This window comes from Podarcis pityusensis (assembly GCF_964106645.2).
Source record: "Podarcis pityusensis genome assembly, chromosome: 5".
Classification (NCBI taxonomy): domain Eukaryota; kingdom Metazoa; phylum Chordata; class Lepidosauria; order Squamata; family Lacertidae; genus Podarcis; species Podarcis pityusensis.
Genome location: NC_138032.1, coordinates 5,332,162 through 5,354,290, shown reverse-complemented (window position 1 = coordinate 5,354,290; position 22,129 = coordinate 5,332,162). Strand labels below are relative to the sequence as shown.

Here is a 22,129-nt window from a genome sequence, read left to right as displayed (position 1 = left end):
GTCAGGATAAGGCAGTTTCCTAGGTAAGGCAAAGGCCAAGTCTTGGGGCTCAGCGGTGCAAGGAGGTCTAACGTGAGCAGGGGGCCAGCCCAGAGCTTCTGGGCAGCATCCGCTGGACTTACCTCCCGGACCCGTCCGGACATGGAGTGAGTGTTGGGGGTCCTCAGGGAAACGTTGAGTACAATGACAGCGTTCACGACAATGGCAATAGTAACCACCAAGAGGAAAGTTAAGTACCTTTGGGGAGAAAAAGGAAAATGGCACACTGGTCACCTACCCTAATCAGTGGCAAAATCAACCATTTCATATTCTTCATCAGTCTGAGAATTTGTTCTTCTAAGTAATTGGAAAATGCCTTTTCCCTAATGCACACATATCAGTATGCAAATTTGTCCATGTTTTTGCAATTTTACGCTTTCCCCATATATGATACATTCACTAATAATATGCATTTGTAGGCACAGTTTTGCAAAAAACAAAACAAAACCCTGGATATACACTGGAACCTCGGTTTTGAACATAATCTGTTCCGGAAGACCGTTTGACTTCCGAAACATTCAAAAACTGAAAACTCAATACTAAAGCCTCAATACAATAAGGAAACTGAGAACAGAAGCCACCTTGGAAGTTTGACTTCTGAGGCGCATTTGAAAATGGAAGCATTTATTTCTGGGTTTGTGGCGTTCCAGTTTCGAAACGTTCGTCAATGGAGAAGTTCGAAAACTGAGGTTCCACTGTAAAGCATTTGTGAATATATGCATTTGTAGGCACCTTTCCCCTGGTATACCCAGTTTTTGTCTATAGAGAAATGCACCACAAAATTCAGAGAGTTGTGAATTCTGAAGGACAGCTGTGTTTAACTTATTGTATCTTGGGGGCAGGGGGGGCGGCAAATCAGGAAGGCTCACCTAAAAATGCAAACAGAACCAAATTTCCCTTCTATCCTAACCACCAACCATGTGTACATCTTCTGATGAGTTGCTGAATGGAGGGGGAGAGGAACTTCACAGAGCAGTTTGGCAAACCACTCTGCAAAGTCCCCTCCCCATCAAACGTGGCTGGAGTGAGGTTTAATGGAGGAAGGAGGTGCTTTAGTCAGTGGTTTAGCAAGCAGCCCCCCCCTTGGTAGCCTTGGTCATGCATCTATCAGGATAACGTCTGATGAAGTGGGTGCTAGCCCTCAAGAGCTTCCGCCATAATAAAATAAAGCCATGCCAACAGCCGGAGACCAAATCCAACATCTAGAGCTCACGTCCTGCCACTCTCGTGGGCTTCTCACGGGGCCTTGGACAAGCCGCTACCTCTCCCTCATTCCCCACCAGCAAAATGGATTTATCCATTATCTGTCACGCAACAGTGTTGGGAAGATAAATTCCGCAACTCCCTTTCGCAAAGAGTTGCCACTTCAGTGATGAACTGGTGTAATAACATCAGAAACATGCCAATGCCCCAATGCAGGGGAATCTTTGCTAAAATGAAAGGAGTGGCTTTTTGGAAACAATTTATCTGTCTAATTCTCCTTTAAAGCCACCCAAGCTGGAGGCCATCACTGCCACCTACGGGACATAATAATAATAATAATAATAATAATAATAATAATAATTTATTATTTATACCCCACCCATCTGGCTGGGCTTCCCCCAGCCACTCTGGGCGGCTGTAATACAGTAATGCATCAAACATTAAAAGCTTCCCTAAACATTGTTTGCTTACTTTTCAATGAGCGGCACTGCCTGCGAGGTTTCGGGGACCTTTTTTGCAATCAGGAAGAGGAAGACAGTCTGGGCCAGGAGGACGTTGATTGAAACTGTGCACTTCTGACCACCAGCTGCAGAGAGAGAGAGAGAGAGAGAGAGACAGAGAGAGAGAGAGGCAATAAGGCTTCTGCCTTGCTTCATCATGCTCTCATGCCCCGTCCCAAGAAGGTCCACCCCAGGAATGCCTAGTTGCTCTGAAAATAGAGGCCTGGGATGCAGGAGTATCACTTATTGTCCTCCTCTCAGCAGTTGACAGGCAGGGAATATAGTGGTACCTCAGGTTACAGACGCTTCAAGTTACATACGCTTCAGGTTACAGACTCCGCTAACCCAGAAATAGTACCTCGGGTTAAGAACTTTGCTTCAGGATGAGAACAAAAATTGTGCAGTGGCGGTGCAGTGGCAGCAGGAGGCCCCATTAGCTAAAGTGGTACCTCAGGTTAAGAACAGTTTCAGGTTAAGAACGGACCTTCGGAATGAATTAAGTACTTAACTGTATCTGAAACGGTACCAGGGGCTTCCTCTCTAAACTTAGGACCATGCCCCCTTCCAACCCCTTCCAACTCCACTTTTTGTCTACTGCCACAGGGTTAAAAGAAAGGGATGCTTCGCTGATTGGTTCTCAGCATAGTCAAAACCCCAGACTAGCGGGGAAAGAGATATCAGCCTCTGGACCACGTCATGATTGACTCCCACCAAGCTGACCTTGATGAGCCAGGAGCTCCTTATGAACCTCCCCAACTCAATTCAAGTCTTGGTCCTGGAGACATTAGGAAGAGCAGGTCCGCTGCTGGATCAAGCCCCTCTCACTTGTGTGCCAGCCCTACTCCCAATCTTGCTTCTGCCCTGCCCCAGCCCTCACATCCAGTAAACGGCACCAGGATGAGAGATGGGAGAGACAGAGCCCTCAAAATGCAAAGCACCTTCCACCCTGTGTCTTCTGAACCCTAAAAACAACACTCTCCTACCAGGATGCTCTGTGAGTCCCATCTGCAGGTGTTTCCAGTGCCTAAACGCAGGCTAGCGGATGAGGGGCTTTATCTATCAAACTTCCAGTTGCCACTAGGCCACGTAGCTGCCTCTTGGCCTTGTTCCTGCTGAGATGGGACCCAGTTTTGCTTTCTCAGCTCTTTTCTGCTAAACAGATTTGGCAAGGCAGGCAGGAGTTGATCTATCAGGTTAGAGGGAGGGATTCTCAACCTGCCACTGTGTGCTGTTGTACATTGTTTGGATGGAGAAAAGTTTTTCCTCCTCTCTCATCATGCTGAGGAATTCAGGGTCCTGCAGATTCAGGGAGTGACTCTCCTGAGAGGAAAGGTTGCAGCATTGGGGCCTTTGAGTTAGAGGAGACATGGTAGTAAAGGTAAAGGGACCCCTGACCATTAGGTCCAGTCGCGGACGACTCTGAGGTTGAGGTGCTCATCTCGCTTTATTGGCCGAGGGAGCCGGCGTACAGCTTCCGGGTCATGTGGCCAGCATGACTAAGCCACTTCTGGCAAACCAGAGCAGCGCACGGAAACGCCGTTTACCTTTCCGCCAGTGCAGTACCTATTTATCTACTTGCACTTTGACGTGCTTTCGAACTGCTAGGTTGGCAGGAGCAGGGACTGAGAAATGGGAGCTCACCCCATCGTGGGGATTCTAACCGCCGACCTTCTGATCGGCAAGTCCTAGGCTCTGTGGTTTAACTCGCAGTGCCACCTGCATCCCTGGAGACCTGATAGAAGTTTATAAAATTATACATGGCATTGAGAAAGCAGGACTTTGGACTAGATGGACGATTGGCCTGATCCAGGAGTCTTCTCTTATGTCATCACTTTGCAGTTTTTGACACCTACAGAAAACGCTTCTTTTCTCCTAAGCCTTCCCAAATTTTATTCCTGCAGTTTTTAATTCTTGATGGTTTTAGGATTTTGATACTGTTTTACGATCTGTTTCATGCTTTATGTTCCATTTCTGCACTTTGCTTTTTATGCGGGTTTTATATTTTATCGTCAGGTGGAGTTGGTTCTTACTAGAAGCTTGAGAAAAATGCAGTCACAGAAAGCAAGGGGGGGGGCTGAAAATGGACACCCCAGGAGCCAAAGACCCAAGCGTAAAGAGGTTACCCTATGTTTACTAATATACACCTGCCTGCAGTCTGTTTGGATGAAGGGGCAACTTAGATATCTGATGAAGTGAATAAATAGGCCTGGAAGTCATGAGAGTGCTTTCGACAGTGCAAATCTGGAGGCAATCATAGCCCATGTCATGCTAAACACGTGCCTGCTGCAAAAACCAGCAGACACACACTAAATTCCCCCTGTCCTGGATGGTCTTCTGCTATTGCAGGACTACAGTTCCCATCGTCCTTGACCACTGACTGTGCTGGCTAGGACTGATGGGAGTTGGAGTTCAGCCACATTGGAAGACCCACCAATTTCCACTTCCTCTTGACCAACCCGGTTCCTTGCCTCCCTGTGAAGCAAACCCTGGGAGCTGTCCAGAGTGCTGAATCCTTAGCCCAGGGTGCGGGAAGCTAGGCTTTCCAGACTACAGTTCCCATCATCCATCAACACCCGGGGGGCCACAGGCTAACCAGACCTAACCCAGGCCAACCAAAGCACCACAGGTGGAATCCACAAACATATTAAAAAATGCTGTGAAAATGCATTTTTTTAAAAAAATAAAATAAAAAACGTTTTGAAAAATACATTGAATTTGCCATAGCTCACTGTCGCCATCTGGTGTCACATTTGTATATTGCACTTTACAATACACTTATTTGAAGCTGTATAGCTGAGTCCACAGTGATACTTTTGGCGCTGACCTTTCGCTGGGAGGAAGTACACCAGCACAGCAACCGAGGAAATAAGCACGCAAGGGATGATGATGTTGATGATGTAGAAGAGTGGCTTCCTCTGGATGATGAGGAAGAAGATGATCTGCTGGTACCCTATGTCATCTGGCGTGAAGTGCTGGGCGTTCACAACCTTCTTGGCTGGCCGGTGCTTGATTGCCCATTCCCCGTTCTCTGTCAGGAGAAGGCAGCATCATGTGGGTAGGAGCAAATATACACACAAATATCGGTCACATTAACTATGGAGCTTCTGAGACCAGCAGCTCATAGCTCTCCCCCTCCCACTTTTCTGCAATTCCCTGTTTTTGGCATCACCATGTATTCTCGCATCCCAACCTTTTAAAACAAACACATGCACAGCAAGTTTCAAGCCCTTCTTCAACAATACAGAAATAACATTAAATGATAATAATTCTGAGTCACAGCAGAACCCAAAATTCTTGCTTTGCAAAACTGGAGTGGCTATTCTGCAAAATATTCTCCAGCGGAGATAGTCTCCAACAGAATATCTCAAAAGCCTATCAAATAATTCTTTGATGAGAAATGTTGCCTTTGCCCAACTAATAATGCACCCTAAAAGAAAGCATCGCTCATTCCCTCCAGACCACCTTGAGCTCCCCATCTTCCAAACATTTGTGGGCAGTAGTGCCTGTTTCACTAAAGCCCTCCAATCTCAGTTTGCCCCAGACACACCCACTTTGCCCAGCAGCTCCCCCCTTCTCCACAGTCTCAGTGTTGCCCTTGCAGAAATCAAGAGAGAGGAAGACGAGGAGAGCACAAAACTTGTCTAAATTGTCCTGCCTGTCCTTAGCTCTGGTGCCCCCTACTGTTGACCTCCCTGCCAAATGCTCCACTATTCCCAGTGGGCACCAGCTGCCGCTGTTTTGGGGGTCCCCAAGTTTGGTCCTGGCGGCCACCTCGATCTGAAGCCAGGCTGCCACGTTGAGACGAGGAACGGAGCCTGGGGGAAGGAACCTGCTGGCGCCGAATGAGCTGATGGGGAAACGAGTGCAAACAATAAAGGTGCAGAGAGAAATCCCTTTCCTACCTGGTGTGTGTGTGAGAGAGAGAGAGAGAGCGAGAGAGAGAGAGACAGAGAGAGCGCTGACACAACAGAGTCCCTGAGAAAAGTGCCCTGGATCTGAGTGAGGGTTTAGAGCCCTGTGTGAATGATATATCCACAATAGCAAGACTCATCCGATCATCTGGGCCAGGATGCCTGGAGCTGCCAGCTTACTGCCTGGCACTGCAAAGGGACTTCTGCCAGAAGCTGGAATCTGGTGGAGAGAGAGCTGATTCTGCCATGTGCTTGGTCCCCAAGGCCTCCAGTGGCCCTGCTGCCATATAAAAGCCCACATTTATCTCTCTCTCTCTCTTTCTCTCTCTCTGGGCTGCAACACGAAGCCAAGCGTGACACGCTATTAAGCTGGTGTTTTCTTGTTTATTCCCCCCGCCGTCTGCGGGAGAGATAGATTTTTAACCGTGCAAAATAACTGGCTTGTCCCCCATCATGAGAAAACAAGAAAGCCTCTCGCTTCCAAAGAGGAACTTTTCCACCTCCGAGATGCTATTAAAACATGATGGAGAATGGCAGCGGCAGCTGCTGGCAACGGCTGCGTTCCTGGATCAATTGGCTGAAATGTAACTGTTAGCTTTAGGAGTGGCTGGGAGGGAAGGAGAGGAGCCAGCAGAACAAAGGAGGGGGGGGGATGACAAATGCCAAACATTCTCCTGCAGTGATTCTTATTAATAACCCACAGAAGCAGGCTGGGGGGAGGGGGACGGGACACATGGCCAGAGAGCAAAGTGAGGCAAACCTTGGAAGCCATTAAGAGGTGGATGCAAACAGGTGACAGGTGTGATTCCCAGGTGCAAGGCCTAGCAAAGCTGAAGAGGGACCCCAAGCGCAGCCCCCCAAGCCCTCAGGACTCTCCCCACCCCCTTCCTTAGCCACACCTCCTCCTCAGCCCTGCCTCACACCCACCCCAAAGATCTGTGCCTGGCTGGAACGTGCCCTTGAGTTCTGATAATGTCTCCTGCTAGTCTGGATGGAGGAAGGAGAGGGATGTGTGAGTTTGTGTAGAAACTACCCTACTCTAGAAAGGGGAAATTTGCATGCATTGCTCCACCCACCTTTTGCCCGTGGCCCCATTCACCACTGGATTGTGGCCCCTGGAATGTTACCCATTCCAGCTGGGAAAAGGGGGCCATGGTATTATCTTTCCAATGTCTCGATACCAGTCTTTTAGCAGAAATAAGGGCATGAAGAGTCCACTTAGGTTAGGGTTGCCATATTTCTAAAAGTGGGAACCTGGGCACAAAAGTTGTTGACCTTTTAAGGAAATTTGCCCACTTGGTTGACATGGGTTGACATGCATTTTAAAATATTCCCCAAAGTAGTATTTATACATCTTAATACTTTCCTCCAGAAATTTGCAAGCGTCGGATACTGCATAAGCATGTTTCAAAGAAGCATTTCCTTATTATGTGCAGCATGTTGTTGTAGATCATCCCTTTCTGTGCAAGTGTAGTAGAGCCCAATGAATTCTAAATATTACTTTTTGTTGTATAATACATAATTCATAATCTAACGACACATTAGCTACCAAAGTTAAAACATTGTCCCACTGAATGGGTGAGATAGGAACCTCCAGTTCTTTATTCCATCTGTTTCTCATGTTTGGTACGTCAAATTGATTATACCAAATGCCCTGACTTACACCTCATGGACAGAGCTTAGATGACCGTCGGGTTCTCTTCCGACTCTACACTTCCATGATTCTATGGTTTATAGTTAAACAGTTTCCCTGCTAAATCGTTTCGCCCACTCAGAACAACTTGACTGCCCTGCCTCCGCCAGGGCCAGGGAGCATCTAAATCATGGGTAGGCAAACTAAGGCCTAGGGGCCAGATCGCTTTCTCAATCTGGCCTGCGGACGGTCCGGAAATCAGTGTGTTTTTACATGAGTAGAATGTCTGCTTTTATTTAAAATGCATCTCTGGGTTATTTGTGGGGTGTAGGAATTCGTTCATTTTTTCATCTTTGAAATATAGTCCTGCCCACCACCACAAGGTCTGAGGGGCAGTGGACTGGCCCCCTGCTGAAAAAGTTTGCTGACCCCGATCTAAATGATGCTTTGCCTTTGTGGTATCTGTGCCAAAAATGCTTTTGTTTTCCAAATCCTCCAAATGCCCTCAGGATTCCAGGCAGCCCTGTCATTTCCTAAAGTGTGGTGCCGGGTGGAGGGAGAGAGAGAGAGTGAGAGATTTATCCCTTGAACATTTTCTAACATTAGAAATCAGGGGAGTTTGCCAGCAAAGCTGGCAGGCAGTAGGATCAGGACCAGAAAAAAAAGATGTGCCTCCTCTTTATTCAACTCGTGGGATTCATTGCAGGTACGGACGGCTGCTTAGAAAGCCTTAAAAAATAACTTGACACTGAGGATATATCTATCAGTTACTATTAAATGGAGCCTCCATGTTAAGGGGCAATTTAACTGTAAATACCAAAGGATGGGAACAAACGACAGGGGAAGGGTGTCCCTTTTCCTTGGAGAGTTTGCATGTTTCGCAAAGGCATGGGACTCACTGCTGCAGGAAACTGGAGGCTGAATTTAGTCAACGCAATGCAACAAGACAAGTCTTATGTTTTCAATGTTCTTATAAGGATTTGGACAGCATCATTACCTCCTCCCACCCGTTGTCCCCCTCGGCTTGCATGCAGGTGGGGTTACCTGTGAAAGCTTCGGGGTCAATAAAGATCCATTCTATTGTCTGCTCATCTTCGACGGTCAACAGCAGGTTGATTTCACGGGCATTGTAGGTCTGTGACCTTAAACATAAAATCACTCAGTAAGGCTGACTCAAGTAAGGTTTCTTTCTGCTGCTCCAGAGGGTAGGAGCTGAACCAATTACAAAAAAAGGAGATTCCCACTAAACACTAGGAGGAACCTTCTGATGGTAAGAGCTGTTCAACAGTGGAATGGATTCCTTTGGAAAGTGGGGGACTCTCTTTCACTGAGTGTTTTCAACTAGAAGTTGGATTGCCATTGGTCAAGGATTCTTTAGCCACGATTCCTGCCAGAGAACGCCTGCCAGGCCTTCTATGACACCAGCGCAATTCAGCCAATCACTTCCAGAGGCCTCTAGACCAGAGCAGAATCCCTTACTGCACTACAATATACAGATAACCAAGGTTCATCGGATCCGAGTCCTAGGTAACCATGGTTCACATCTGGTGGGGTTGTTGGAAGGCCAGATGTTATCAGCATATTGTGATTTTGGCTGTAAATGAAATATTTGGACTGAGGTAGACCAATGATCCCTCTTTATGCCTTTTGAGCAATGGGAATGATCAAAGGATACAGAAGAATATCCACACTCAAGTGTTGGATATTTTCAGCTCTAGCAAGGAGGACTTAGAAGGATGTTCGTAAACTGAATAAGGAAGAATTAGTTAGTGCTTTATGGGAGCAGGTGGCAATTGTTAAATTGATATTATTCATGTTAAAGAAATATGAAAATTTTAGAGAAATGTTAGACTGTTGGGAACCAGTTGTGTGAGATATAAAAAGGGAACTTTAGATATCAGGTTACATGCTAATATAAGTAAATGTACGAACGGATAAAATGATTATTTAAAATACCTGTTTATCCTCATTATCATGTATATTGTTTCGGTGTATGTTTTATAATGTATACAGGTCTTCTCTAAAGTAATTCGAGTGTATAGGGCTGCATACTTTGAATTTATACAACTGCTTAGAAGTGGGGAGCTAACAATCAAACGGCAGATACATTTCGTTAAATAAGTAAACACAAACAAATATATGTTGGCATATGAAAAATTAATTTTAAAAATATGATATAAATGCAGAAAGAAAATGTGCCCACAGTTAGAAATGAATATATATTAGTCCCCTTCAGGCATTAAAATTTCCAAGACAAGTAGCGTTTTCTTTTTGGGGGGAGGGGGGGGTAGGAACATGAATGAGCAAGATAAGTCCCCCTTCATCTACTGCCTTCCTCTCCACCCTCACTGAGACACCCCCTCCACACTCTAAATCACGCAGAGAACTGCCACGGGTGCAAGAGGCTCTCCCCTTCAGAAAGCTCGCCCTCCAACTAGTACAGAGACTCACTGGAACACCATGGAGCAGTTTTGCCAGTCGAAGGGGAAGAAAGTGACCACAATGGGGCAGACGCTGCGGTAGATGGCTGGGGGGAGCCAGGAGATGCTGCCGTCGGGGGACACCAGGACGTTGACGTACAGCGCGACCTCAAACACCCCGTCGATGCTGAGGGGAACAAGGGGAGGAATAATAATAATATAATAATAATTTATTATTTATACCCCGCCCATCTGGCTGGGCTTCCCCAGCCACTCTGGGCGGCTTCCAAAAAAAAATATTAAAATACTGTAATAATTCATAAAACATTAAAAGCTCCCCTAAACAGGGCTGCCTTCAGATGTCTTCTAAAAGTCTGGTAGTTGTTGTTCTCTTTGACATCTGGTGGGAGGGTGTTCCACAGGGAGGTCACCACCACTGAGAAGGGCCTCTGCCTGGTTTCCTGTAACCACTTCTCGTAGGGAGTGAACCACCAGAAGGCCCTCGGAGCTGGACCTCAGTGTCCGGACTGAACGATGGGGGTGGAGACGCTCCTTCAAGTATACTGGGCCAAGGCTGTTTGGTGCTTTAAAGGTCAGCACCAACACTTTGAATTGTGCTCAGAAACGTATTGGGAGCCAATGTAGGTCTTTTAAGACCGGTGTTATATGGTCTTGGCGGCCGCTCCCAGTCACCAGTCTAGCTGCCGCGTTCCGGATTAGTTGTAGTTTCCGGGTCACCTTCAAAGGTAGCCCCACGTAGAGCGGATTGCAGTAGTCCAAGCAGGAGATAACCAGAGCATGCACCACTCTGGCAAGGCAGTCCGTGGGCGGATAGGGTCTCAGCCTGCGTACCAGGTGGAGCTGGTAAACAGCTGCCTTGGACACAGAATTGACCTGCGCCTCCATGGACAGCTGTGAGTCCAAAATGACTCCCAGGCTGCGCACCTGGTCCTTCAGGGGCACAGTTACCCCATTCAGGACCAGGGAATCCTCCACACCTGCCCACCTCCTGTCTCCCAAAAACAGTACTTCTGTCTTGTCAGGATTCAACCTCAATCTGTTAGCCGCCATCTATCCTCCAACTGCTTCCAGGAAGAGGTCAGGAGAGCCAGGATCCTTTTCCCCACCCTCTTGCAGCAGAGCTCTCCTGCCATTTGGGACCCGAGGGCTGCAGTGAAGGTTGGTCACCCCTGAGAGGGATGCTTGGCAGAGGTGGGCATGGTCAACACAAGCACATTCAGGCAGGCAGGCAGGCACACATAGAAGACTCTCCTCTCCTGCCCCAGCACTGCTATGGAGCGAGGAAACACTTTCCCCCCTCTGCTCTGCACCTGCGCTGAGATAGGAGCAGATGCTCCTCTTGTACTCATTGCTAAAGAGTGAGAAAACAGTGTTTTCATCCTCTCCGTACCAGCACTGAGATAGGAGATGTTCCTCTTCGGCCCCAGTGCTGTTGTGGGGAGGCAACTCGGCATATTTTTTCCTTCCCTATCCTAGCGCTGGTCTCAGAGGAGAGCAGTCTCACCTTCTAGCTAAGAGCTGCCACAGAGTGGGAAAATGGGGGGGGGGAGCCCTCTTCTTATCTTGGAAAAGGGCCTCTTCTGCCCTCTGCTATGGGGCCTTTACAAGAAAGCCTTGTGATTCCTTTCTGTTTCCTGGCTCTCTAAGACTATTTAAGATCCTTTTGGCAGTCTATAGTCAAATAAATGGGGTTGTCTCTGATCTCAGCACTCAGTGCCACAGCGCTAAGATCAGAGATAAGATTATCTCCAGTCATAGTTGTGTGGTGCTTAGTGCCAAGATCGGCGTATTTAGATAAGATGTGACAGCTCTCTGCACCTAATGTCGTATGGTATCTGCCTGGTAACAGACAGGTGGGCTTAAGGTAAAGGTAAAGGGACCCCTCACCGTTAGGTCCAGTTGTGGCCAACTCTGGGGTTGCGGTGCTCATCTCGCTTTATTGGCCGAGGGAGCCGGCGTACAGCTTCCGGGTCATGTGGCCAGCAGGACTAAGCCGCTTCTGGTGAACCAGAGCAGCACAAGGAAATGCCGTTTACCTTCCCGCCAGAACGGTACCTATTTATCTACTTGCACTTTGACGTGCTTTCGAACCGCTAGATTGGTCTAATGTCATCTGCTTGGTAACAGACAGGTGGGCATAGTTTGCCCCAAAAGCCCTTGTGGGCCAAATCCAGATGTTTTCGGGACCTAAAATACGCTCAAGGGCTGGAGGTTCCCAACCAATATTATTAAAAGGATCTTCTATGAGGAAGGACATTGCTAGCTCATATAATGCAATCTTAAATGCTGCGTGTAAGCTCTGTTTTAATTGTTCTTCCTGCTAATTAGTTCATGAGGGAGGGCTCAGTCGGTAGAGCCTGACACTCTTTAATCTCAGGTTTGTGGGTTCAAGCCCCATGTTTGGCAAAAGATTCGTGCATTGCCAGTGGTTGGACTAGATGATTCCTGAGGTCACTTCCAACTTTTCAATTTCACGATTCTTTGAACTAGAGAAAGACACTGCCTCCTTCCGGGTGAAGGCTACTCTTTCCCCCCAAAACTCAGCAATTTCTCTGGGAACTAATTTGTGGAAAGAGCCCAGGAGGACCCCACGAAGATCAAGTAAGCTACCTGGCTACAAGGAGACATGCTAGGTCACATCTCCTATCTACAGAAGGGGAATCCCAAGTTCACCTGCAGCCAGCTGGCAGATGAGCTGGAGGAGGAAGAGGAGGAGGAAGAAGAGGAGGAAGAGAACAACCCTTTTGGATACTGACTTGTTCTCCAGGACAATGTCTGGCAGCCACACCATGGTGGAGGGGATTCGTAAACACTTGATGTTGTCGTAATCAGCCGCATCCCACTGCAGGCGGTAATCATGCCATTTCTGCCGACAAAGAAATCAGTTAATCACACTGGCCGGCCTGGTGGATATTTCGCAATGGAACATGCTACTGTCTTGAGGCTGACTTCCTTCCTGGTAAATTTGAATCCAGGGTAAATTTCAGCTAGAGGCACAACTAGCGTTCCCAAACCCAGAATCCAGGATGCTAGGAAAATTATCAGTATCCCTGGAATGTCTCCCACCCCCACCCCCCTAAAAATTAAGTTACTAGCTCTTAAGACTTCCAGGGGAGGAAAGGCGGAGTTAAAGGGTCCATAATTTGCAACACATAAAAGATAACAGGTGAAGCTTGGGCTGCTTCTCTTACCAGTTCTACCCAAACGTTTGTGGTGAGAGCCTCATCCCTCTCATTCTGGAAAAAGAGAGAAGACAGAGTTAGAATGTAAGAGGAACCTTGTGGCTGGATCAGGTCCATCTAGTGCAGGATCCTGTTCTCCCTGTGGCCAGCCAGATGCCTGTGCAAAACCCACAAGCAGGATCTGAGCACAAGAGCCCTCTCTCCCTTTTAAAGTCATCTAGGTCGTGCCTTGTAGCCTTATCCTCCATGAATCCTCCTTTGAAAATCGTCTAAGCCAGTGTTTCCCAAACCTGGGTCTCCAGCTGTTTTTGGACTACAGTTCCCATCATCCCTGACTGCTGGCCCTGCTAGCTAGGGATGATGGGCATTGTAGTCCAAAAACAGCTGGAGTCCCAAGTTAGGGAAACACCGATCTAAGGTCTTATCCACACTTAACTTTTGCCCTGCTCTTTCCAGGCACAGGTCCATGCTTAAAAGTTCCACTTGTTTTTTTTGCTCAAGGAAAACCCGCTCTTTAATGCTAAATCAGAGCAGTTTTCTGTCAATTGCCATTTGCTCCAATTGAGCTTCAAAGAGCAGGTTTCCACAGAGAAAGCTCTGGAGGGGAGGGGAATGATGCTCATACACAGAACTATAAAGAGTGGGCCGTGCCTGGAAAGAGCAGAGAAAAGGTGAGTGTTGTTGTTGTTGCTGCTGCTGCTGTTATTATGATGACAGTAGCACCTCGGCTTATGTAAACCCCTGGTTACATAAACTTCACATTACAAAAGTGGCAGACCCAGAAGTATCAGACCAGGTTTTGCCGCGTGCACATGCGCAGAAGCGGTCTACTGCCCCGTGCGCATATGCAGAACAGTGATCCTCGGGTTGTGGAAACCTCGGGATCTGGCTGGACCTCCAGAATGGATCCCATTTGCAACTGGAGGTACCACTGTATTACATTTGTACCCCACCCATCTCACTGCGTTGCTGCAGCCACTGGGCGGTTTTCAACAGATATACAAACAGCATAAAACATAAACAACTTCCTGATACAGGGCTGCCTTCAGATGTCTTCTAAAAGTTGTGTAGTTCTTTATCTCCTTGATATCCACAGGGAGGGCGTTCCACAAGGCGGGCGCCACTACTGAGAAGGCCCTCTGCCTGGTTCCTTGTAACCTCACTTCTCGCAATGAGGAAACTGCCAGAAGGCCCTCGGAGTTGGACCTCAGTGTCTAGGCTGAACAATGGTGGTGGAGACGTCCTCACAGTTGGACAACTGTAACATTGATCCAGTCTTGATACAACATACCCCAAACTTCTATAATCTACACCTTTTGACAGCAAACAGGGGGCTGTAGAGGCAGTCTCTGTCATCTTTGCATCCTGGCCTTTAGTGAAACTACTTCAGCAGAAATAAGCAGCAAGAGGTGGATTCAAACCACCCTGTGACCCTCGGATGAAGGGCAGTATGTAAGTTTAATAAAATAAAATAAATAAATAAGGGTGCCAGTTGGCTTGTACCCATGACGACATCCTCAAGGCACCGCCACTTTTGCGACTGTTTGTAAACGTTTCCCTCCTTTCATTTTTGAAAACAAGGCTAAGGTTGAATGTACGAGCCGATTAATGTACATTGGGTGCTTTGAGCAATAAAAATGATGGAGAACATACTTAAAGCTAAAAGGAGAGGCAAGACTGGAGGCTGATGCTACATTCAGCTTGATATAATGTGTGTTCGCTGTGCAAGTCGGGAAGCTAGGCTCACATCATGTGTGAAGAGCCTGCTGCGATTTTTAAAATGATATATCTGTCTTGAGCCTTAAATCTCCACCTGCTATTGGAGCTTGCTGCAGATGCATCCGTGCTTCCTTTAGGAACTAGAAGATGCAGCCTTGCTAGCGAGCAATAGAATTCTGAAATGTACATTTTAGGTATGAGATGTTAAGAACGTAAGAAATGCCAAAATTCGGCAACCACCTCTTGCTTTCCATTCTACATGACAGTCGTAGGGCCCTCTGCAGTGCCCACAAGATTCAGCCACATGCCCTAAATAGCCATCAATCTCCCTCTCCTCCATGAATTTAATCTTTTAAAGCCATCACTGTGTCCTGTGGAAGGGAGTTCCATAGTTTAACTATATGTTGCATGGGGGAGAGGAAATAAAGCCTTTATTCCTTCCTTCCTTCCTCACCAGTGTGATGAGATTGGTGAGGGTTAGCTTGACCGAAACGTCAACAATGTCCCTCTCGTCCTTGGCTGGGCGGAATTTGCGGTCATAGTTGGCCATCAGGTCATTGAGAAGCTTCTCCTCCTGGTTTCGGCTCAGGACCACTGGAGAAAGACAATGAAGAAGCAACTTTGTTATGTTTGGGAAGCCAAAGGTGCCTTGGAAAGCCACTTCCGCCCTTCGGAGGAGGTGGAGTTGCGGGCTTCACGGCCCCACCACGCGGCTGTGGAACCCAGCCCCAGCGTGATTGGGGGGATTCCCAGCCGCATCACCTCCTGGCCAGCCAATCGGCTGGCTCTGGGGGTGTGGCCTGGCTTATTTAAAGCAGGGCGCGGCTGGGGATCTTCCTCTTTGCTGCTTACCAGCTGTTCCTGCTTTTCCCACCCTCCCGCTCTATAAGGTTTTCTTTCCTTGACCTTGCTATGGACCTCGGTTGGTCACCGTTGAGAGATCTGGTAGGAATTTTTCCACTTGGCAAATTGGCACCAGCCACTTGGTTTTTGCCTACCTCGTAGCAAATCGTCACAACTTTCTGGGTATTGGCAGTTAGGCATTGGTATTGCACTGTAGATGGAAGCGGGAAGGTAACACCATCACCTGCCCCGCATATTGAAGGGTAGTCCGGTAAAGGATTCCGGGGGGCGTGGCCCTGTCCGAAGCCTATGGAGGTGAGGGCCTAAGGCACGACCCCTATCGGTGACCCCGGGGGAGTTCCTAGTTGATGTGCATCAGCAGGACTCCCCCTAATGCTGGTTAACCCTTCCCGGACTTCTAGCGGACAGGCTGAAGTCGGATATAGTCAGTTAGGACCAATGCCTAAGCCAATACCGCTCATCACCTGTAACCAATAAAGTTGTGGCCTTTTTTAGCCCATAAACCTTAATAATTGTGTCATGTGTCATTATTTCGACTGGGGGGGGGGACTCGCCACGCAAAAGGGTTTCGAGGAAGCATTTGAAGGGAAGGTGGTGGCCTCACACAGGTGTTAGGGAAAGTGACTCTAGACAGGGGGAGCAGCAAGCAAGAAAGTGGGGGTGGGGTCCTTGCAAGGGGAGCAGGAGGCCTGAGGATGGCGGAGCCTGAGGACAAAGACCCAAGGCAGAGATGTGTCAGGATATGAGAGCAGAGAAATAAAGGGGACAAGGGCCCTGATGATAAGGAGAAGGAGCTTGTGCTGGATTTTGGTGTGGACAGAAAGCCAGGTTAAGGAGGGGCGTCAGAGTAATGAGAGGGGTGAATGACAGCCAAATGATGGGTAGCTGTGAGGGGAACCAGGTGGGACAATGGGAGACTTGAGAGCGGAAGGTTATAGTGGTCAAGGCAAGAGAAGACCAGGTGTGGACCAGAGAGTTGACAAAGGGTGCAGGGCTGGCTGTGTGGCACACCCAGCTCTGTCCTCCAACATCTCATGGCTGTTCCCCAACATCAGGCATCTACTGAATGTGGCGGCTGCCTCACTCGACCCAACGGTAGGGCCGGCTCTGAGAGTTCTGGGAACGAATTGTGTGCTGAGTGAGGAAAATCACTTTCTTTGGTTTCTGCAGCACTTACTGCTGTTCAATCTCATCAGGAAACGTCTGAGGAGGAACAGACAAATCTGAAAATTCTGGTTTCTCTCAGTTTCTCATTTTTCTAATTTCAGTTCTCCGCATTTCTTCATCAGCATTCTTTTTTAAAAAAACAACAACAACCCTAAACCATCATTTTAATGTAAATTCCTCCTAATATACACACTTCTGCATGTGATGTTACCTAATTATTGCATTGCAGGGATTGAATGATCCTAGCTACCCCTTTCAACTCCACAATTCAATTAATTTTTATTTATTTTTTTGCAAATAATTTCCCATCACATAATGCATTTTTGGATGGTGATATACGTGTTGCCATGCACGCTTTACCCTGTTTAGTACATGCTTTTTTTTGTACATGTTGCTTCACTGGTGAATTGCATTGCAAAATTTGGAGAAGTGTGGATTCTGAAAGATGCCCGTGTTTCGATTTGAATCTTCTTTCAGAAAGTGCGGGTTAGATGGTAAAGGTAAAGGGACCCCTGACCATTAGGTCCAGTTGTGGCCTACTCTGGGGTTGCGGCACTCATCTCGCTTTATTGGCCGAGGGAGCCGGCGTACAGCTTCCGGGTCATGTGGCCAGCATGACTAAGCCGCTTCTGGCGAACCAGAGCAGCGCACGGAAACGCCGTTTACCTTCCTGCCGGAGTGGTACCTATTTATCTACTTGCACTTTGACGTTCTTTTGAACTGCTAGGTGGGCAGGAGCAGGGACCGAGCAACGGCAGCTCACCCCATCGCGGGGATTCGAACTACCGACCTTCTGATCGGCAAGCCCTAGGCTCAGTGGTTTAACCCACAGCGCCACCCGCATGCCCGCAGGTTAGATGAGTTCACCTTTAAATGCAAAGCAAATTGAATTTCTAGTGACAGGCAGACATCTCCCTTTTTACTTCCGCCACACCAAGCATACTTGCATACACCTTTATCACGTTCCACCTTTATCATCCCCCACCTCCCTAAGCAAAAAACCACCCCCTGCACAAATCCAAACTTACTCCCATCCCTGGGCAGAAAGGGAAACTTAATGAGGCAGGTGGAATGCATTCCATAAATAATAATGGATTAATATTAAAGCCCCCTCAGCTCCGCCTGCCATCTATCCCTGTCTAGTCTAGTCCACAGATGGTTACCTTGCTAACTATTTTTTAATCCCGTACATTATCAAATTATTAGCCCACAATAACTGCCCAATAAAATCTAAAAGGGAAGTGTGTGGGAGAAGTGCTGGCAAATTGCCTTCATTAGGGTAATTGCCGCTGCCTACTGAGGAGTTTATAGAGCCAGGCAGGGTCGAGAGGCTGAGTGGGCGGCTCCAAGGGGAGACTGAACTTCGGAAAACTCTTAACGTGACTGTCGGCTGGCACCTGCCACCCCCGCGCTTGCTAATGGACATGGCCAGCAGCTGCTCTCCCTCAAACAGGACTCTCCATCCACAATGACTTTGAGGGAAGAAGGCAAACTTCACAGCCTTTCCTCAGAGGGGACTTGCTCCTACCTAAGATATTTTAGGACCTGTCTATGCTACAGCGGTTTAATAGTCATTCCCTTGCCATAATTGGATGGTCCTGGACTCAGGAAGGGAGGAGAAAGACCTTCCTTTTATCAGAGTCTTGCAAGGGGAAATCCCAACTTTGGGACTTCAAAGCACCTCGCACCTCGTTCCGTTGTGATGTCAGGTGGCTGATCGATAGGAAGCCCAAGTTTGGCCCAGTTAAGTCATCCCTCCTGAGATTTCCAGCTGCTGGAAACGATGGCGTTCTCTGGCTCCTTGCGCCCGAGTCTGGTCTTGCTGCCTTGCTGCGCTGTTCCTTGCCCAACCTCCCTGGGATCTTGACCTCGGACTCGCGCCTGACTTTGTCTCTGGATCCTGCTTGGGCTTAGGCTGGTTCTCTGTTTGGATTGTGTTGCCTCTGCAACCCAGCCCTCATAGGTGAGCACTTTGGTGGCAGGGCACCCCTGGAGCATGGCATTGCTGGGGGTTGGTCTAGATGACCCACGGGTCCCTTCCAACTCTACAATTCCGTGATTGTGTCGCTGAAACAGAATACATCGCAGGACCTCATAAAAACTCACGCAGCGTCAGTGAGTCGGAGGACCAAGATAGAGGTGTGTGGCAGGAGGCAAACTTGTATGCTTGTTCACCTGTGTGTCTGCCCCATCCCTGTGTGGTTGTGCAGTGGGACCTGGAAGTCCAGGGTTCAAATTCCTACTCAGCTAGGAAGCTCACTGGATTGCCTTGAGACTCTGTGCCTAACCTACCACACAGGGTTGTTGTAAAGGTAACTCAGGCCAGGGAAGGCGGAGACAATATGATTTTATACTGTGTTTTTGTATAATGTTGGAAGCCACCCAGAGAGGCTGGGGCAACTTAGCTGGAGGGGCAGAGTATACGTAATTAATTGTTATGTTATTAATAAATATTTGATCATCTAAAAGTGCTATATAAATGCAATTTTGTGCTCTCTCTCTCTGTGTGTGTGTGTGTTTGTGTGTGTTAAAGGTAAAGGTAAAGGGACCCCTGACCATTAGGTCCAGTTGCAGACAACTTTGGGGTTGCGGCGCTCATCTCGTTTTAATGGCCGAGGGAGCCGGCGTACAGCTTCCCGGTCATGTGGCCAGCATGACTAAGCTGCTTCTGGCGAACCAGAGCAGCACACGGAAACACCATTTACCTTCCCGCCGGAGCAGTACCTATTTATCTACTTGCACTGTGTGCTTTCAAACTGCTAGGTTGGCAGGAGCTGGGACCGAGCAACGGGAGCTCACCCCGTCGCGGGGATTCAAACCTCCGACCTTCTGATCGGCAAGTCTTAGGCTTGTGGTAGGAGCAGCTTAAAACTGAAAGGGACAAAGGTGTTGTAAATGCTCCTTAGGTGTCACTTACCTGTTTTCCAGTTTCATATCTATCATCTATCTATCTACCTACCTCTATCTATCTATCTATCTATCTATCTATCTATCATCTTATCATCTCCAATCCATGAAATTTTGTGCCTAGTTCCCCCCAACTGCATTGTGTCCATGACAAATCCCTCTGATATCCCATTTGTTTTACCCCACAGAAGGAGGCTACAGAGGCGAGGGCGGGGTCTGCCCATCCCTTGCTTGCTCATTAGGCAATAGCTCAGGGGCAGAGAATCCGCTTTGCATTAAGACGGTCCCCGGGTCAGCCCCCACCTGCACCTCCAGGTTTTGCTGGGGCCGTCCCCTGCCTGAAACCATGGAGACCCACTGCCCAGCTGTGTAGACCATTCCCAACCATCTGACTCCCCACAAGAGTTTCCTACTTTCGCATTTCATCTCAGTTCCAAGCAATTCCTCCCCTTTCCCGCTCCCAAGGAAAAGCTTCCGAGTTCCGTTTTAGCGCATCAACATAAGCCCAGGAGTTCCACCTGGACTGAGCCTCCTTACCTGTGAGGAAGGTGAAGGCGAAGACCAGGCTAGACCAACCCATGCCAGTGGCGCAGATCAGTCTTCCTTCCTAACCCCAAGCAGCAGTGTGTGTGTGTGTGTGTCTGGGAGGGTCTGGAGGACTATTTTGAGCTGAAACCCACCTCTCCCATCCTCCTCCTCCCCCCTATCCCCCCACCCTCCTTTTCAGCCACTTGGCAGACCAGCTGTCCCACGAGTGCTTGCATTGTCAGCTGTTTCCTTGATGGTGATGGACGACTGCCTTTGGAAAAACAGAGTGGAGAAGGTGAGGCTGGGGGGGGGGACTGGCTGTCCCTGCCAACCCCCTTGGGCATGCAAGCCAAACTGAGCCATTGAGCACAGTCATCTCTTCCCAATGGGGCTGGGGGAGAGCTGCAGCAAGGAGACAGTGCCAGGAACATCTCTGTGCCCAGGGCATTGTGTGATCAGGGAAGCTATCAGGGCCCCTATTTATAGGAACAAAGAGGACGACCAGCCTCCAGCAGCAGAATTTCTGAGAAATTTCTGCCCACTTGAGATGGGCTTCATACCAAAGATTGCAGTGAACAGAGGCTTGCCTATAAAGTAGAGGTGGGATGAGAGAAGGCTTTTTTCTCCATAGATGATCAAAGAGAAGGACTTATACCTTGCATGATAGGAACTCCTCAGATTAGCTGAGGACACCTTCCACCCCGTCTATTCTACCTGAGTATAAGGATGGAGGGAAAATTCAATTTTGTTTGCGTTTTAATGAGAAACTACCAGATGCAGGTGGCACTGTGGGTTAAACCACAGAGCCTAGGGCTTGCCGATCAGAAGGTAGGTGGTTCGAATCCCTGCGACCGGGTGAGCTCCCGTTGCCCGGTCCCTGCTCCTGCCAACCTAGCAGTTCGAAAGCACGTCAAAGTGCAAGTAGATAAATAGGCGGGAAGGTAAACGGTGTTTCCGTGCGCTGCTCTGGTTTGCCAGAAGTGGCTTAGTCCTGCTGGCCACATGACCCGGAAGCTGTACGCTGGCTCCCTCGGCCAATAAAGCAAGATGAGCGCCTCAACCCCAGAGTCGGTCACAACTGGACCTAATAGTCAGGGGTCCCTTTACCTTTACCTTTACCTGATTCACCCTTCTTGAAACACAAGCTATCCTTTGGAATTCACATATCTCTGGATTTTTGCAGAACGGTTCTCCAACCAAACAGTAGGTTGACAGGTGCATATATTAGGGAGAGATTTGCATAAAATGCATAGTAAGGTACAAAGAGGAGTTGTACCAGGGGAAATTGCTGCAGAAATGTAGAGGACTGAATTCAGGACTGGAAAGGGGACGGATGGACGGACGGAATAAGGGAACTGAAATTGACAGATTCATCCATCCTTATCTGAGTGCCATATTCTGCCAACAGGAGACACCAAGAAATGTGCTTGCCAGTTGTTTCAGTGTTTATCATTATTTAATTTCTGGGGAAAGCGGAGAGTAGAATTCAAACTTGCCTGGCATGTATTTGCTCAAGTTCTTTGTGTTAGAAGCTTGACCCCTAATCTTGGACATCTGGAGATCACGTTGGAGCTGCCTGATGGGAGCCACTCTGCATGTGCTCAGTGTGTGATAGAAGCAGCCTTGCTCTTCTGACCCTGGTGGCAAAAATACCACCAAGCCTAGGATTTATTTATTTTTTACCCCTGGGTGGGGGGGGGGGGAGTTCCCTGGAGGCTCCGCTAGGCCTCCTATAAACAGTACAGTTCTTCTTCCACCCTCCCGGCAACTTCTGATTTTGCCAGCAGCAGCCCCCCTGCTTGGTGTGGGGCTTGTTTTATATGCTTTTATAATGCCTTTTTATTGGCTTTAGGCTTTATTATTCTTTAATGGTGCTTTAAAAAGAAAGAAAAAGAAAGAAAGCATTGTATGCCTCTCAGGGAAAAAATAATTAAGCAGTTTATAAATGCTTTTAAATAAATAAATTTTTGTTTGTTTTTTAAATTCATTTTTTATTCGATTTTACAAAAATGAGTTTATAACAGTACCACTTAGA

General features: G+C 48.0%; 1 protein-coding gene across 3 annotated transcripts in view; it reads right to left on the bottom strand.

Moving 5' to 3' along the window:
- Positions 1 to 20,246, bottom strand: part of CHRNG (cholinergic receptor nicotinic gamma subunit) — a 30,291-nt gene extending 10,045 nt beyond the window's left edge. Inside the window, exons 1-10 of one of the 3 annotated variants that reach the window (XM_081007517.1) lie at positions 20,104 to 20,203; positions 16,645 to 16,695; positions 15,083 to 15,222; positions 12,919 to 12,963; positions 12,484 to 12,593; positions 9,738 to 9,893; positions 8,331 to 8,428; positions 4,567 to 4,770; positions 1,714 to 1,828; positions 123 to 237 (exon numbers count right to left, since the gene is read on the bottom strand). In XM_081007517.1, the coding sequence (XP_080863643.1) occupies positions 123 to 237; positions 1,714 to 1,828; positions 4,567 to 4,770; positions 8,331 to 8,428; positions 9,738 to 9,893; positions 12,484 to 12,593; positions 12,919 to 12,963; positions 15,083 to 15,222; position 16,645 (984 nt within the window). In that variant the 5' untranslated portion in view covers positions 16,646 to 16,695; positions 20,104 to 20,203. Of the gene's footprint in view, positions 1 to 122; positions 238 to 1,713; positions 1,829 to 4,566; positions 4,771 to 8,330; positions 8,429 to 9,737; positions 9,894 to 12,483; positions 12,594 to 12,918; positions 12,964 to 15,082; positions 15,223 to 16,644; positions 16,696 to 20,103 lie in introns of all 3 variants that reach the window. The other 2 variants (XM_081007516.1, XM_081007518.1) reach the window with 2 other exon arrangements.
- Positions 20,247 to 22,129: the final 1,883 nt, after the last annotated feature.